Genomic DNA, 11,903 nt, shown 5'->3' with positions numbered 1-11,903 from the left:
GGACATTAAAAACCATTTACTCTGGTCACTTATAATGAACTGGATGATTTTATTTTGTCAGTATGTTTCTAATCAGGGCTCAGTTTCACATTGAGTCCGTGACCAAACAGAAGCTCCCCATCGATCCCCATCGTGTGCACACGCCTATAAACATTTACGTTTTTAGTCATGTGACCTGTGTCTCCTCCTCACCTGTGCAGGTGTCCCACACCGGGCTGTGACGGCAGCGGCCACATCACAGGAAACTACGCGTCCCATCGCAGGTACAAACCGCCCCCATCTCTTTGTCCAGTTTTTCCGTCTAGAAGCTCTCACATGCAGACTCTTCTTCTTCTTCTTCTTCTGCTGCTGCCGCTGCTCTTTCTGTCTGAGCCCGAGTCCGAGCAGGCGTACCGAGACTAATTCAAATATTTTATTTGATCCTGACATGCCAGAGGCAATAATGTAGCGTGAGCCCGGGAAGCAGAGGCGGTCATTGACTTTGATATGCATCAGTAATTTACTTCTTGCTGTCTGTCCTCTTCTTTCTAAATGACCTTGGTATGCCTCGCATTCTTGATTTCCCTTCACTCACGTCTCCTTCCTCGCCCCCCTCCCTCCCTCCCTCCCTCCCTTTCTCCCGTCCTTCTCTTCCTCCGCCCGTCCTTCGCTCTTTCTCCTCTTTTTTTCTCTCAGTCTGTCTGGGTGTCCTCTCGCTGATAAGAGCCTTCGGTCCCTCATGGCGGCCCACACCCCTGAACTCAAGTATGTCTGCTCTTACACCTCCATCGCCTTCTCACTGCCACTTGTATCTGCCACTGACAGCGTCCGGTCGCATCCTGCTGACGTTCACTTCATCTTTCTTTTGTCGCTGGCTGCTGCCTCTGCATCTGTCACGCCGTTTCATTTTTTTTTTTCCATTTCAATCACCTCATGTAAATGTGAAATGACCCCGTGTTCCTGCAGAATGCGTCGCTGTTTGCTAGAAAATAGACGTTTTTTTTTCTCCAGCTCTCAGTGTAGAAACGTAAAAAACAGCCATTTCTCTCATTGCATTAACCCATTTATCTTCGTGACGTCTCCTCCCGTGTTGTTTTTTTTATTCCTCTCTGCTCGATGTTGAACTTTGCGCCGTCTCCTTCGCAGATGCCCGACGCCCGGATGTGACGGCTCCGGTCACATCACAGGAAACTACGCGTCTCACAGAAGGTAACAAAACCCAGACGCACAAACACACACGAACACACACACACAAAGACACACGCTCACACACACACACAGTCAGTCAGAGAGGCCTAGCGACAGCTCACAGTAGAATTAGACAGGGACCACATACTCACACATGTCCATGATGCCACTTTCTTCGACCGTTTTAGGCGTTTTTTTTTTTTTTTTTAAATTAATTTATTATAATTTATTTTTTAAAAATTGATTTGTTAAAGCTGCTAATGTTCTCTCCCTTGATGACGCATTCACTTCAGCAGACCTTTTTTTGCCAACCCTATGTTATCAACTCCATACTTTCTGTTTTCAGTCTCTCTGGGTGCCCGCGTGCCAAGAAAAGTGGAATTAAAACTCCTACCAAGGACAACCAGGAGGACTCCGAGCTTTTAAAGTTCGTACCGCTCAGAAAGCCATAATGTCTGCTCTTAGCGTGACTGACGGTAAAAGTAAAATGCAATGAAAGAAAGAAAGAAAGAAAGAGAGAGAGAGAGAGAAAGAGAAAGACAGGCAGAGAGGGAGGTCACTGTGAATCGTATGCAGAGGTGGTGACTTCCTGGCCTCCGTAACTGACGGGGAAATACACTTACTGCAGATACTGATGCTGAATGTAGTTCATGGTGTAGACTATTGCAGAGTAATAAGAAATACATGGGCTTCATATTGCATTTGCACACAAATCAATAGCAGCATGTTGAAAGCAGCTCCTGTTACTGATTAAAAACATGATGGATGAATTTGGCCCAGTAGAGAAAGTTTACCTTTAAATTTCTATTTTAAGAAGTTCTCTAACTTTCTCCACCGTTTCTGGTTTTGAATCTACTTGTCTCACCCGGACGCCTGTTTCTCCCCCCTCCTCCCCCCCACCCCTCCCTCCTCCCTCCCTCCAGGTGTCCGGTGCCGGGCTGCGACAGCCTGGGCCACATCAGCGGGAAGTACGCGACGCACCGCAGCGCCTACGGGTGTCCGCTGGCCGCCCGCAGGCAGAAGGAGGGGCTCCTGAACGGGACGCCCTTCAACTGGAAGGCCTTCAAGACAGAGGGGCCCACCTGCCCCACCCCGGGGTGCGACGGCTCCGGACACGCCAACGGAAGCTTCCTCACACACCGCAGGTGACTTAGCACATCTGGAGCTGGTGGTGGTGTAGACGGGACGACATATTGTCCCACAAATTATTGCTGATAAACGATATTATCGTCAACATTTTTTTGAGACCAGCATCGTGACAAAATGACATAATAATGCAAGTGCAGCTTTTTAAAGCATTAACAATGAAATGTCAAGAACTTAAACTATTATAAATGAGAACAACAAACAAAAAAAACAATAGAAATAAAATGGATTCTCTTTGTTAGCAACAATTGCACTTGAATAAAAACTAGTTTCCTTTACATGTAACTTTGTGCTATATGTGCTACGTTTGTAGCATTTCTCCAAACGTTGGCTTTTCACCTGTATTTCATATTTACTTTGTCGACCAAACACCTCAGTGAGTGTTAAGTGTGGGGACGAAGGCTCCTCTGCACGTCCAGCTGCAGTTTTTTAGTTTTTTTTTCCAGCTGGTAAAACTGGACCAGATAGTTGTTGTGTTTCTGGTGCATGTGCCAGTTGGTTGTAGTGGCTTTTTTTCCATTGCCTCTAGTTTCAAACTGTCTGGTCCGTGTTAAAGGGATCACTTTGCTCATTCAGTTTAAAACCGAAATGTTCCCACACACTTTATTCATGCAAATTTACTCTATTTCATTCTAAGATGATGGTGAAAAGGCAAAAGCCTTCAGAGTTGATCTGGAAGTGTCTGAGTTTGGGGCATCATGGACGTTGGGAGGGAGGAAGTTCCTTCCTCATGTTCCTGAAGTACTCTCTGATTTGAGTTCTCTGCATTAGTCCCTCTCACACTTTATGTTTTTACAGTTTTTCTGGCTCTTTAAAGTCTGTTTCTAACAAACAGGACGATCTGACAATGATTCCATTTCATCTAATTTCCTGCAAGAAACTAAACGGTTCAGTCAGGTTGTGAGTAAAGCTCATTGTTGTTTCCTCATTAGGTTTAAATCAGATGTTTTAATAGAAACCCTGTTGTGTCCTCAGCCTCTCAGGATGCCCCAGAGCCTTGTACGCCAAGAAGAAGGCCAAGTTCCCCACAGAAGATTACCTGAGCACCAAGTTCAGAGCCAGCGACGGTGAGGAGGGTGGAGGGTGGAGGGACGTTAGAAGATGAAACTTTATTTCCTCCGTGTTCTGCTCGTTCGCTCAAACGCGTCTGCCTCCTCCTCCTTCTAGTTTTGGACAACGACGAGGACATCAAGCAGCTCAACAGAGAGATCAACGACCTCAACGAATCCAACAACGAGATGGAGGCCGACATGGTCAACCTGCAGACTCAGGTACGCGACGCCGCCGCCGGTGTTTCATTAAGGGAGAAATCCTTTTTAAAGTCCTCACGTCTGTCACTCGCGTCGATTAAGGAGTTTGATATACGCAGCTCTCTTCATGCTTTAATTAGTGCGGGGGCTTTAACTGGGGCCTGTCAGTCAGAAAACTCAGTGTAAACTCTCTCTGTTCATGCTGCTGCTGAAATATAGTGTGATATTTACACAGAGATCAGGGTTCATGCTGAGATTCTGTAGTTTTCCTCATCAATTTGACTAAAAACACGAGAAGAAATCTTGCAAGAAGTGAGAGTGTAGCTCTAATAATAGATTAATATATTCTACCAAATAATTACACCAGCATGAACATCATCACAGATATAATGTTACATGTGTGTGTGGCAGAACTGAATGTTTTACATGAAAGTTCACTTCAGCACTAAACGCGTTAACATTAGCAGAGTTGTCGTCTGATGATGATGTAACAGCAGAGCTTTAAACAAATAAATAAGTTGTTCCTTTATTCATCTGTTGGTGTCGATCACAAACACAATTTCTACAGTAAATCAAAAGCACTTCCAGATAAAGCTCAGGTGTTTGTTACCTGATTCACTTTTCTAAACGTATTAGTGGATTTTTAGACCTGTGGCTTAAAACAACTGTGTCATCATCCAAGTCAGTCGTGACTTAGAACAGATGTGTCAGGAACAGAAGTGCCTCATGGGTAATGTAGTTTATGTGGTGTTTAGAATCAACAGGAGGAAAACAGTGACGTGGATGTACTTTATGTTTTCTCTGGTGTGTGTGTGTGATCTGCCTCCATTAAACCACTAAACCACTAAACTCAGTGGGAAGAAATATTCGGTTTCACCAGGGTGGAATATTCCTTTTCCCAAACGGTGAATCTGAATGAAGTCAGGCTCCGTTGTGTCTGATGTAAACGCTCAGTGAGGTTTCCTCCTCTGGAGACATCGTTTTTAATAAGAACTGGACATTATCTCACGTTTTGAAATATCGAACAGTTTAAAAAGGTCCATCAACAATTAACTGAAGAGCAGCTACGATATAAGACTAAACAACACAATAGTAAACGTGGACATGACCCCACAAACTTTATGCAAAACAGTAACACCTGCTTCTACGCTGACCAGAGACGTCCATCTTTGACCCGTCTGTAAAGCTGCCGTCTGGATTAGAAGCAGGTTCATGTAAACATGAGACCAGATCAGATCTATCACATGGGAATCGTTGACCTGAGACCTGAGTCGCTGTTTCGTTGCAGATCTCGTCCATGGAGAAGAACCTGAAGACCATCGAGCACGAGAACAAGATGATCGAGGAGCAGAACGAGGCCCTGTTCATGGAGCTGTCGGGTCTGAGCCGCGCCCTGATCCGCAGCCTGGCCAACATCCGCCTGCCGCACATGGTGAGTGTCCGCCTGCGTCGCATCGCAGCTTCCGTTTACTGCGACACATTCAAGGGTTTTAAAATCCAAAAAACGCCAAAGAAAAAACGTCTCTACGAGCCCGAGCGTCTTTTCTTTCTTTGGTGTTTTTTGGACGCGTCGACGTCCTGGATGAACCTGCGCAGACCTTTACTGTAGCACAGCCTCCGCCTCTTCGTTTTTATTTTTATTTTTTGAGATTGGTTATTGTTTGCACCACAGCAGGAGCCGATCACCGAGCAGAACTTCGACAGCTACGTGAGCACCTTGACCGACATGTACACCAACAAGGACTGTTTCCAGAGCCCCGAGAACAAGGCCCTGCTGGAGAGCATCAACAAAGCCGTGAAGGGCATCAAAGTCTGACGCTCCGAGTCCCGAAACCCGTCCCGGAGGAGGAGGAGAGGACGGAGGGGACGGAGGGGACGGAGGGAGGCCGACGTACTCTACAGTATCATGAAGAAGTGTGATTCAAAAACAAAAAAAAAAGGGAATTCAGGTTATTTAAATAAATGGCAACTTTAAAAAAAAAAACAAAAAAAAAAAACAAACCCAGGGAGCACTCTGCTGAAGAAAAAGTGACGCGGACCAAAATCCACACCATGCTGCTGCTGCTGGGATCCGAGGAACAGACGCTCCGGTCGGGACGGACGGACGGAGGAGGAGAAAACTAGTTACTAGAACCTGTATCTGGGGGTTTTTTCCTGGGCTGTACGTTTACCTGTTGTCTCTTCTGTGTCCTTAACCGTTTATTTGTGTTCAGTTTTTTTTTTTTTTTTTTGGAGCCTCGATAAAGTCGCAGCAGCCGGAGGATCGATGGCAGGAAACGACGGGAAAATGAAACAAACAAACAAACAAACAAACAAAAAAAAAGCTGGATGAGGAAACTCTTGTAGCATTCACTGTGGCACAAACTGTGCGTTCACCAGCTCCGGAAAAGCTCCGTCGTCCACACACAATCACCCCAGCAATATGAAGCGTGCACTAAAGCGACGTGTGTGAGCGGAAGAGACGCGAAAGTCACGGATCCGGGAGCAGACCACGAAGAAAGAGCAGCAGATTAACCCCCGTTTTTTACTCCACTTTTCATTTCCTCTCATTTTATTATTTATTTTTTTATTTAACAGAAACGATAATAGTTCTAGTGGCACACGTTTCAAATTCAGTTAGTCATATCAATAGTATTTATGATAATATAGGAATTGCACTTCATTTCGATGAATAGTTTTGTGGTACGATAATTATTGTTATATATGAATTATTTAAACTTGTAAACTTTTAAATTGTAACTTATTGCCATTTATGTTTTTCGAGGTTTATTTATTTGAAGCAATCTATTTATTATTCATTTTGTTTTGTAAAACACACACACAGAGAAAAACAACAACTACTGATTATCGTGGTTCAAGATTTGCAAATGTCTTAATATTTTAAGAGCCTATATAGATAGAACTGACGAGGCATATTTTGTTTTTTTGGAGTACTTTTTAAAAAGCGTTTTTAAGTGCAGATGTTTTATAACAGACGAAAATTTTTTTGATAATTTTTCAGCAAAAAAAAAGTTTTATTCTTTCTGTTTTTTGTTTTTTTTTAATTATTATTATTATTCTTATTATTTTGGGTTGTTCATGTTTTCCGCCCCTCTCTTCTTTGTCTTCTTTATGCTACTGTTACATTTAAAAGATAAAAAAAAAAAACTAAACAAAAGAAATAGCAACCACTGCTGAGAGGGTGACGAAACAAAAATGACAAAAAGAAAGTATGTATTTATTATTTATTTAATATGAAAGAAATCGACTGATATGGGCTGTATATTTATTTTGTTATTTATGTGCGTGATGTGATGGTTGAGTCTGACTAGTCTTAAAGATCCACTGCTAATATTTAAATAAAGAAACCGAATCAATACTAAATACTGTTTGATTTGCTTAGGCGGATACTTAGACGTACCAGCAGCTGATTGTAAAACACACACAAACAAACAAACAAACAAACAAACAGCAAAAGCAACATGTGCTCTCGGTGTGTTTGCTTTTGTCAGGTGAAAAAAACAAAACAAAATAAAATAAAAAGTTGGAAAAATAGTTCAGAAACGTTACCTCTCCCAAGCGCTTTGTAGCGGCCACTACTGGCTCACCCAAAAACTACAACAACAACAACGACAACAACAACAACAAAAAAGATAAACAACCACCTCTGTGATGATGCACCGCGGCTGCTTAACACGTTCTTGTCGTCGTCAGTTCATCGGTTCATGTGTAGAGCTCTAATCCAGCAGTGTGTTAGTCTAAAACACACACACACACACACGCGGTGACACATCCGTAGGAAACGCCTCCTCGGACAAACAGATAAACACACACAACAACAACAAAAAAAAAAAAAAAAAACACACCACCCTTGTAGCCTTACTCTAGATTTTAATTTTTTTTTTTGACGCACAAAGTGCCACTGAAAAAGAAAACCAACGAAACAACAACAACAACAAAAAAACAGAAATAATAATAATAATAATAAATAACCAGAAGAAGAGAACTCACTTTCTTTCCTGATTCTTCGCATTTTTCTGCAATGTAACAATGTCTGGTCGGAGAGAGGCCACGGCATCGAGGGAGAGCGGTGATTGTTTCAGATGCCTTTATTTCTCTGCCTACATGGCCATAAGTTCACTATAAATACATTCTGTATAAATAGATTTTAAAGATGCTATATATATGAATATAAACATACATATATTTTTCCAGTGTAATTGTTGACTTGCTCTTCTTCTTCTTCTTCTTCTTCTTCTTCTTCTTCTTCTTCTTCTTCTCTTGTATTAACTTATCAAACTTACCACTGGCTGTTTAGAAGAGATAAAGGAGCGTTAATAGTAGGAGGCAGTTACACCTTATTTATGTCATCAACTAATTAATGTCACCAACAAGACCAGCTCAACTGTGGCTTTAACCCGCCGGTCGGAGCCGGACGCAAAAAGTCGGCTCAGACGTGTTCTCATAGGCTTTTTATTTTATTTTATTTTATTTTTTTTGTTGCTCCCTTGTTCGTCCACAAATGTCCAAAACAAAAACAAAAAAAAACAAACAAAAAAAATCTACTATGTGTTGTACAACTGAATCTGAGAAATGAATTTGAAACTAGATGGTTGGCTCTTTGTTCCTAAGTGTCACGTGAGTTCATGTGTAGTTACAAACTAAGAAGACAAAAAAAAAAAGAAAAGAAAAGAAAAGAAAAAAGGCGAAGCCTCTGAATAATGTTCTGCACTCACAGCGTTTAGCGGCATCGTTGTGTTTTATGGCTAGAAAACCCAGCGAATAGGAGCAGTTTGCATCGCAGCGGCTGTGGTGTGTGTGCAGTGCAACACCCCCCCTTCTTCTTCTTTTTGTTTCTTTGTTTTGTTTTTGTTTGTTTGTGTAACTCTGATGTCAAAGGCATGTTGTAAATGTGCTTTAAGCCAATGTAGAATGAAACTCCTTCGTGCACTTTCTGAATAACTGTTTGAAAAAATGCCAGCATCCGAGTCTGAGAGGAGGAGAGAGGAGCCCTGTTTGTGTCTCACGTAGGAAATAACCGTTTTAGATTCATCGGCGGGGGTGGAAGGCAGGAAGGAAGGAAGGAAGGAAGGAAGGAAGGAAGGAAAGTAAAGAAGGAATGAAGGAAGGAAGGAAAGGAAGGATGGAAGGAAGAGGCTCTTTTCTTGTGTAAAACCAAAAGAGATTGACGGGGGTTTGGTTCTCAGGTGACCGGGTGGTTGGGTGGTTGGGTGGGTGGTGGGTGGGGGGGGCTGTTAGAGCGATGCAGAGCGGGGTCAGAGGTCAGCCCCAGACGGCCGAGGCCGGAGGCGATAGCTGCACGGGGGCCAGCGTGAAACGAGACGAGCGCGTGGGAGTGAGGGAAATTGATTTCGCCGGGATCCACAAAAATCTCCCCTTTAGTTTCAGGAGGAGGCGTTTGTTGCATAAATACGTGTTCGTCACTCAAAAGAATGTCAAAGCTTTTTTATGACTTTTAAACCCCCTCCTCCCTCCGCCCCCCCCCCCCGTGCCCTTCATCCCTTCATGTGCAACCTTTCCTCAGGAAGGAAAGCTTCGGATGCATTCGAGATATTCTTCCTCCTCTTGACGATGCACGAGATTCTGCCCGAGAGTTACAGACTGTGAATATTCTCCCTGTTTGATATGGCATGACCCCTTTTAAACTGCTTGATAAAATCCCCTACTGAGGTATGTAAATGAATAAACGCCGAGGCCGTGGAAGCGTAGCATTTTCTAAAAGGCAGCAAACAATAATAATAATTAAAATAAAAAAAAACAAAACAAAACAAAAAGGGAAGAAAGCGTCCGACGCTCGCTTCTGCGCCTACGCACCGTTTTCTTCTTTTCCTCTTATTATTTCCATAAAAGTACCGAGCGACGGAGTCAGGAGTCTAAAATAGCGACGGAGCAACAAACTGGTCAGGGCTCAGTTTCCCAAAGCACCTGGGATACAAAAAAATAAATAAATACATAAATAAATAATAAATAAAAAAGAAAAGGAAGAATTTAACGTGATGAAACTTTCAGGGAAACACGTCTGCAGCTGTGTTTGTTTATTTGTTTATTTATTTATTTTTTTTTGGGGGGGGTGGGTGGGTCAGGGGGGTCCTTGGGTTGTGGGTGAGGGTGAGGGTGGGGGGGGGGTTTGCCTGTTAAGTCAAGAGCAGGGTGACGCACACACACACACACACACACACACACACACACACACACACAGATATAAATACATTCACCACATGGAAAACGAGAACGAAATGTCAGGCTGAGTGGCACTTTTTCATCAAGCTGAGCAAAACCAAAAGACCCCCCCCCCCCTTCAGAACCCCCACACCACCACCACCGCTACCCCCCCTTTTCACCCTGCCCCCCCCACCCTCCGCCGCCGCTGTATTTGGAAGCTGTGTGGTCTTATCATGTGTGCCTTTCTTGCTCCACTCATTCTACGACAGCGTTTGTTTACACCTGGTTCAAATCCTCCTGGAGAAAACATGTGGTCTGGATCTAGATGTTTTTACTTTATTTCATTTTATTTTATTTTATTTGAGGGTGAAGGGTGAAGGGTGAAGGGTGGGAGGGGTTAACTCTGTAATATAAACTTTTACATGCTGGCAGAGGTCATTCTGTGACAGAGACGACACACGAGCTTTTTTTATTTTTACTTTTCTTTTTTTTTTTTTGTTGTAGGCTAAAGAAACTGTGATCTCATTCTGTCGATTCAGGTACCAAACTGCACAGTGGACAGTTTTTCTGTGAAGGAATCTGAAGAGTTCATCCCTTAGATAATGCATCCGTGTGCAGGGCATTATTTTGAAACTAGTGGAAGTCTCTGTACATATTTGTATTAAGAGGAAAAAAAACAGTGTTATTGTTGTTGTATTGAAGACGAAGTTGCTTTCAAACTTAAAAAAAGAAAAAAAAGAAAAAAGAATAGTTTGTGACAAAGATAAAAAAAAAAAAAAAGAATGATGATAATAATAATAATCCACAGCCAAGGGTTGTCCTGCTAGCACATTTTTACAGAGATGAGCTATTTTTACTGGTGATTTTCTAGGCATTGATATTGATATACTTTTAAAAAAGTACAAAACTTCCAAAATTACAAGCACTTCCACTACAATAGATTGTATGGTAATTTTTGTTACTTTTGTAGATGTGGTCGTTCCTTTGCTACTGCACCGTTTTGTAAAGTGGGACAGGCCTTGGCTGTGTGTCCTCGGGGTCTCATGTTTCTGTTCCTGTTTTCTTCTTTGCTGTTTTATTTTTGTTTGTTTGTTTTGTTTTTTTGTTTTTTTGTTTGTTTGTTCGGGAAGTAAAACACTGTAGATGGTCCGAATTTGTGATTGTGTGTTTGTGTATTCGTGTACATGTTCCCCTGTTCCTGTGTCAGTGTTATAAAGCAGAACAGTGATGTCAGTTATCGTGGGGGTATGAACCATTTTAAATGTTCTCTATGAAAAACACAAATAAAGACTCATAGACAAGTATGACTCTGTTGTATCAGTGTGTGTGTGTGTGTGTGACATTATTTAGTGTACGGTGCCGTAAACTACGTACGTAACTTACGTACGGTGTTTTACTGTTTATGTTTGCACGTATGAGTAAAGTTCAGGCTGGTATCGGCGATACCGATATCGATACTTTGTGTAAATACAAACTTAAGTGTCTGGAAAACATAAAAAAAAAGTAGAGTAATTCAAATTATAGCTTCATAAAGATACAAGACATCAGAGTAATTTATTTATTTAATATAAACTCTGAAGTATATTGAGGTAGTGGCCTCATTTACTATGAAGCTGAGTTAATACAACAACAGAAAAACCACACAGAGACACAATTTAAAATGTTTAAAATAAATGATAGTTTAACTATTAAGAACTACTATAAAATGAAACTTTCATCTTAATTCTGACCCTGTTCTGTCCTCATCATAAACGCCTCATATTCTGTGTTGTGGTTTAACCTGAGTTTGTGTTTCACAAGATTTGTTGTGTTGACACAACTCAGTAGTTTAGTTATTTTCCACTGTTTTCCTACATCACCTCCAATGACTGAAGCATCAGAAGTATCGATATTTTGATTTCAAAATCGATTTCAGAGCATGAAGATCTGGTTTCAGGAGTATCGGTATCTCTGTATCTGCACAACACTACTGGGGGGGGGGTGTTATTGCCCCAGTAGAGCTCTATGCTTAGCACCGCCCCTGGCAACTGAAACTTTCGTGCAAATGTTTGCACCTCCTCAGTTAACTTGTCCTCCATGTGTTACATCTTCATCGATCTAAAACAGACAGTTACACGTCAGAGAATGTCAACAAATATTCTGCCAGACCAACTCTGCTGCCTGCAGATATTTATGGGT

General features: G+C 42.0%; 1 protein-coding gene across 14 annotated transcripts in view; it reads left to right on the top strand.

Annotated features, from left to right (window-relative positions):
* The window catches only part of myt1b (myelin transcription factor 1b), a 118,684-nt gene extending 109,384 nt beyond the window's left edge, over positions 1–9,300 (top strand). For 8 of the 14 annotated variants that reach the window (XM_047593180.1, XM_047593149.1, XM_047593164.1 and 5 more), the window contains 9 exons: positions 201–263; positions 676–744; positions 1,126–1,188; positions 1,514–1,594; positions 2,091–2,312; positions 3,289–3,380; positions 3,481–3,584; positions 4,852–4,995; positions 5,236–9,300. In XM_047593180.1, coding sequence (XP_047449136.1) covers positions 201–263; positions 676–744; positions 1,126–1,188; positions 1,514–1,594; positions 2,091–2,312; positions 3,289–3,380; positions 3,481–3,584; positions 4,852–4,995; positions 5,236–5,379 — 982 coding nt within the window. In that variant the 3' untranslated portion in view covers positions 5,380–9,300. The remainder of the gene's footprint in view (positions 1–200; positions 264–675; positions 745–1,125; positions 1,189–1,513; positions 1,595–2,090; positions 2,313–3,288; positions 3,381–3,480; positions 3,585–4,851; positions 4,996–5,235) is intronic. The other 6 variants (XM_047593157.1, XM_047593171.1, XM_047593189.1 and 3 more) reach the window with 4 other exon arrangements.
* Positions 9,301–11,903: the final 2,603 nt, after the last annotated feature.

Source organism: Mugil cephalus, chromosome 1 (genome assembly GCF_022458985.1).
Source record: "Mugil cephalus isolate CIBA_MC_2020 chromosome 1, CIBA_Mcephalus_1.1, whole genome shotgun sequence".
NCBI classification, from domain to species: Eukaryota; Metazoa; Chordata; class Actinopteri; order Mugiliformes; family Mugilidae; genus Mugil; species Mugil cephalus.
The sequence above is the reverse complement of the archived record's forward strand: the minus strand, read 5'-3'. Positions and strand labels throughout refer to the sequence as shown.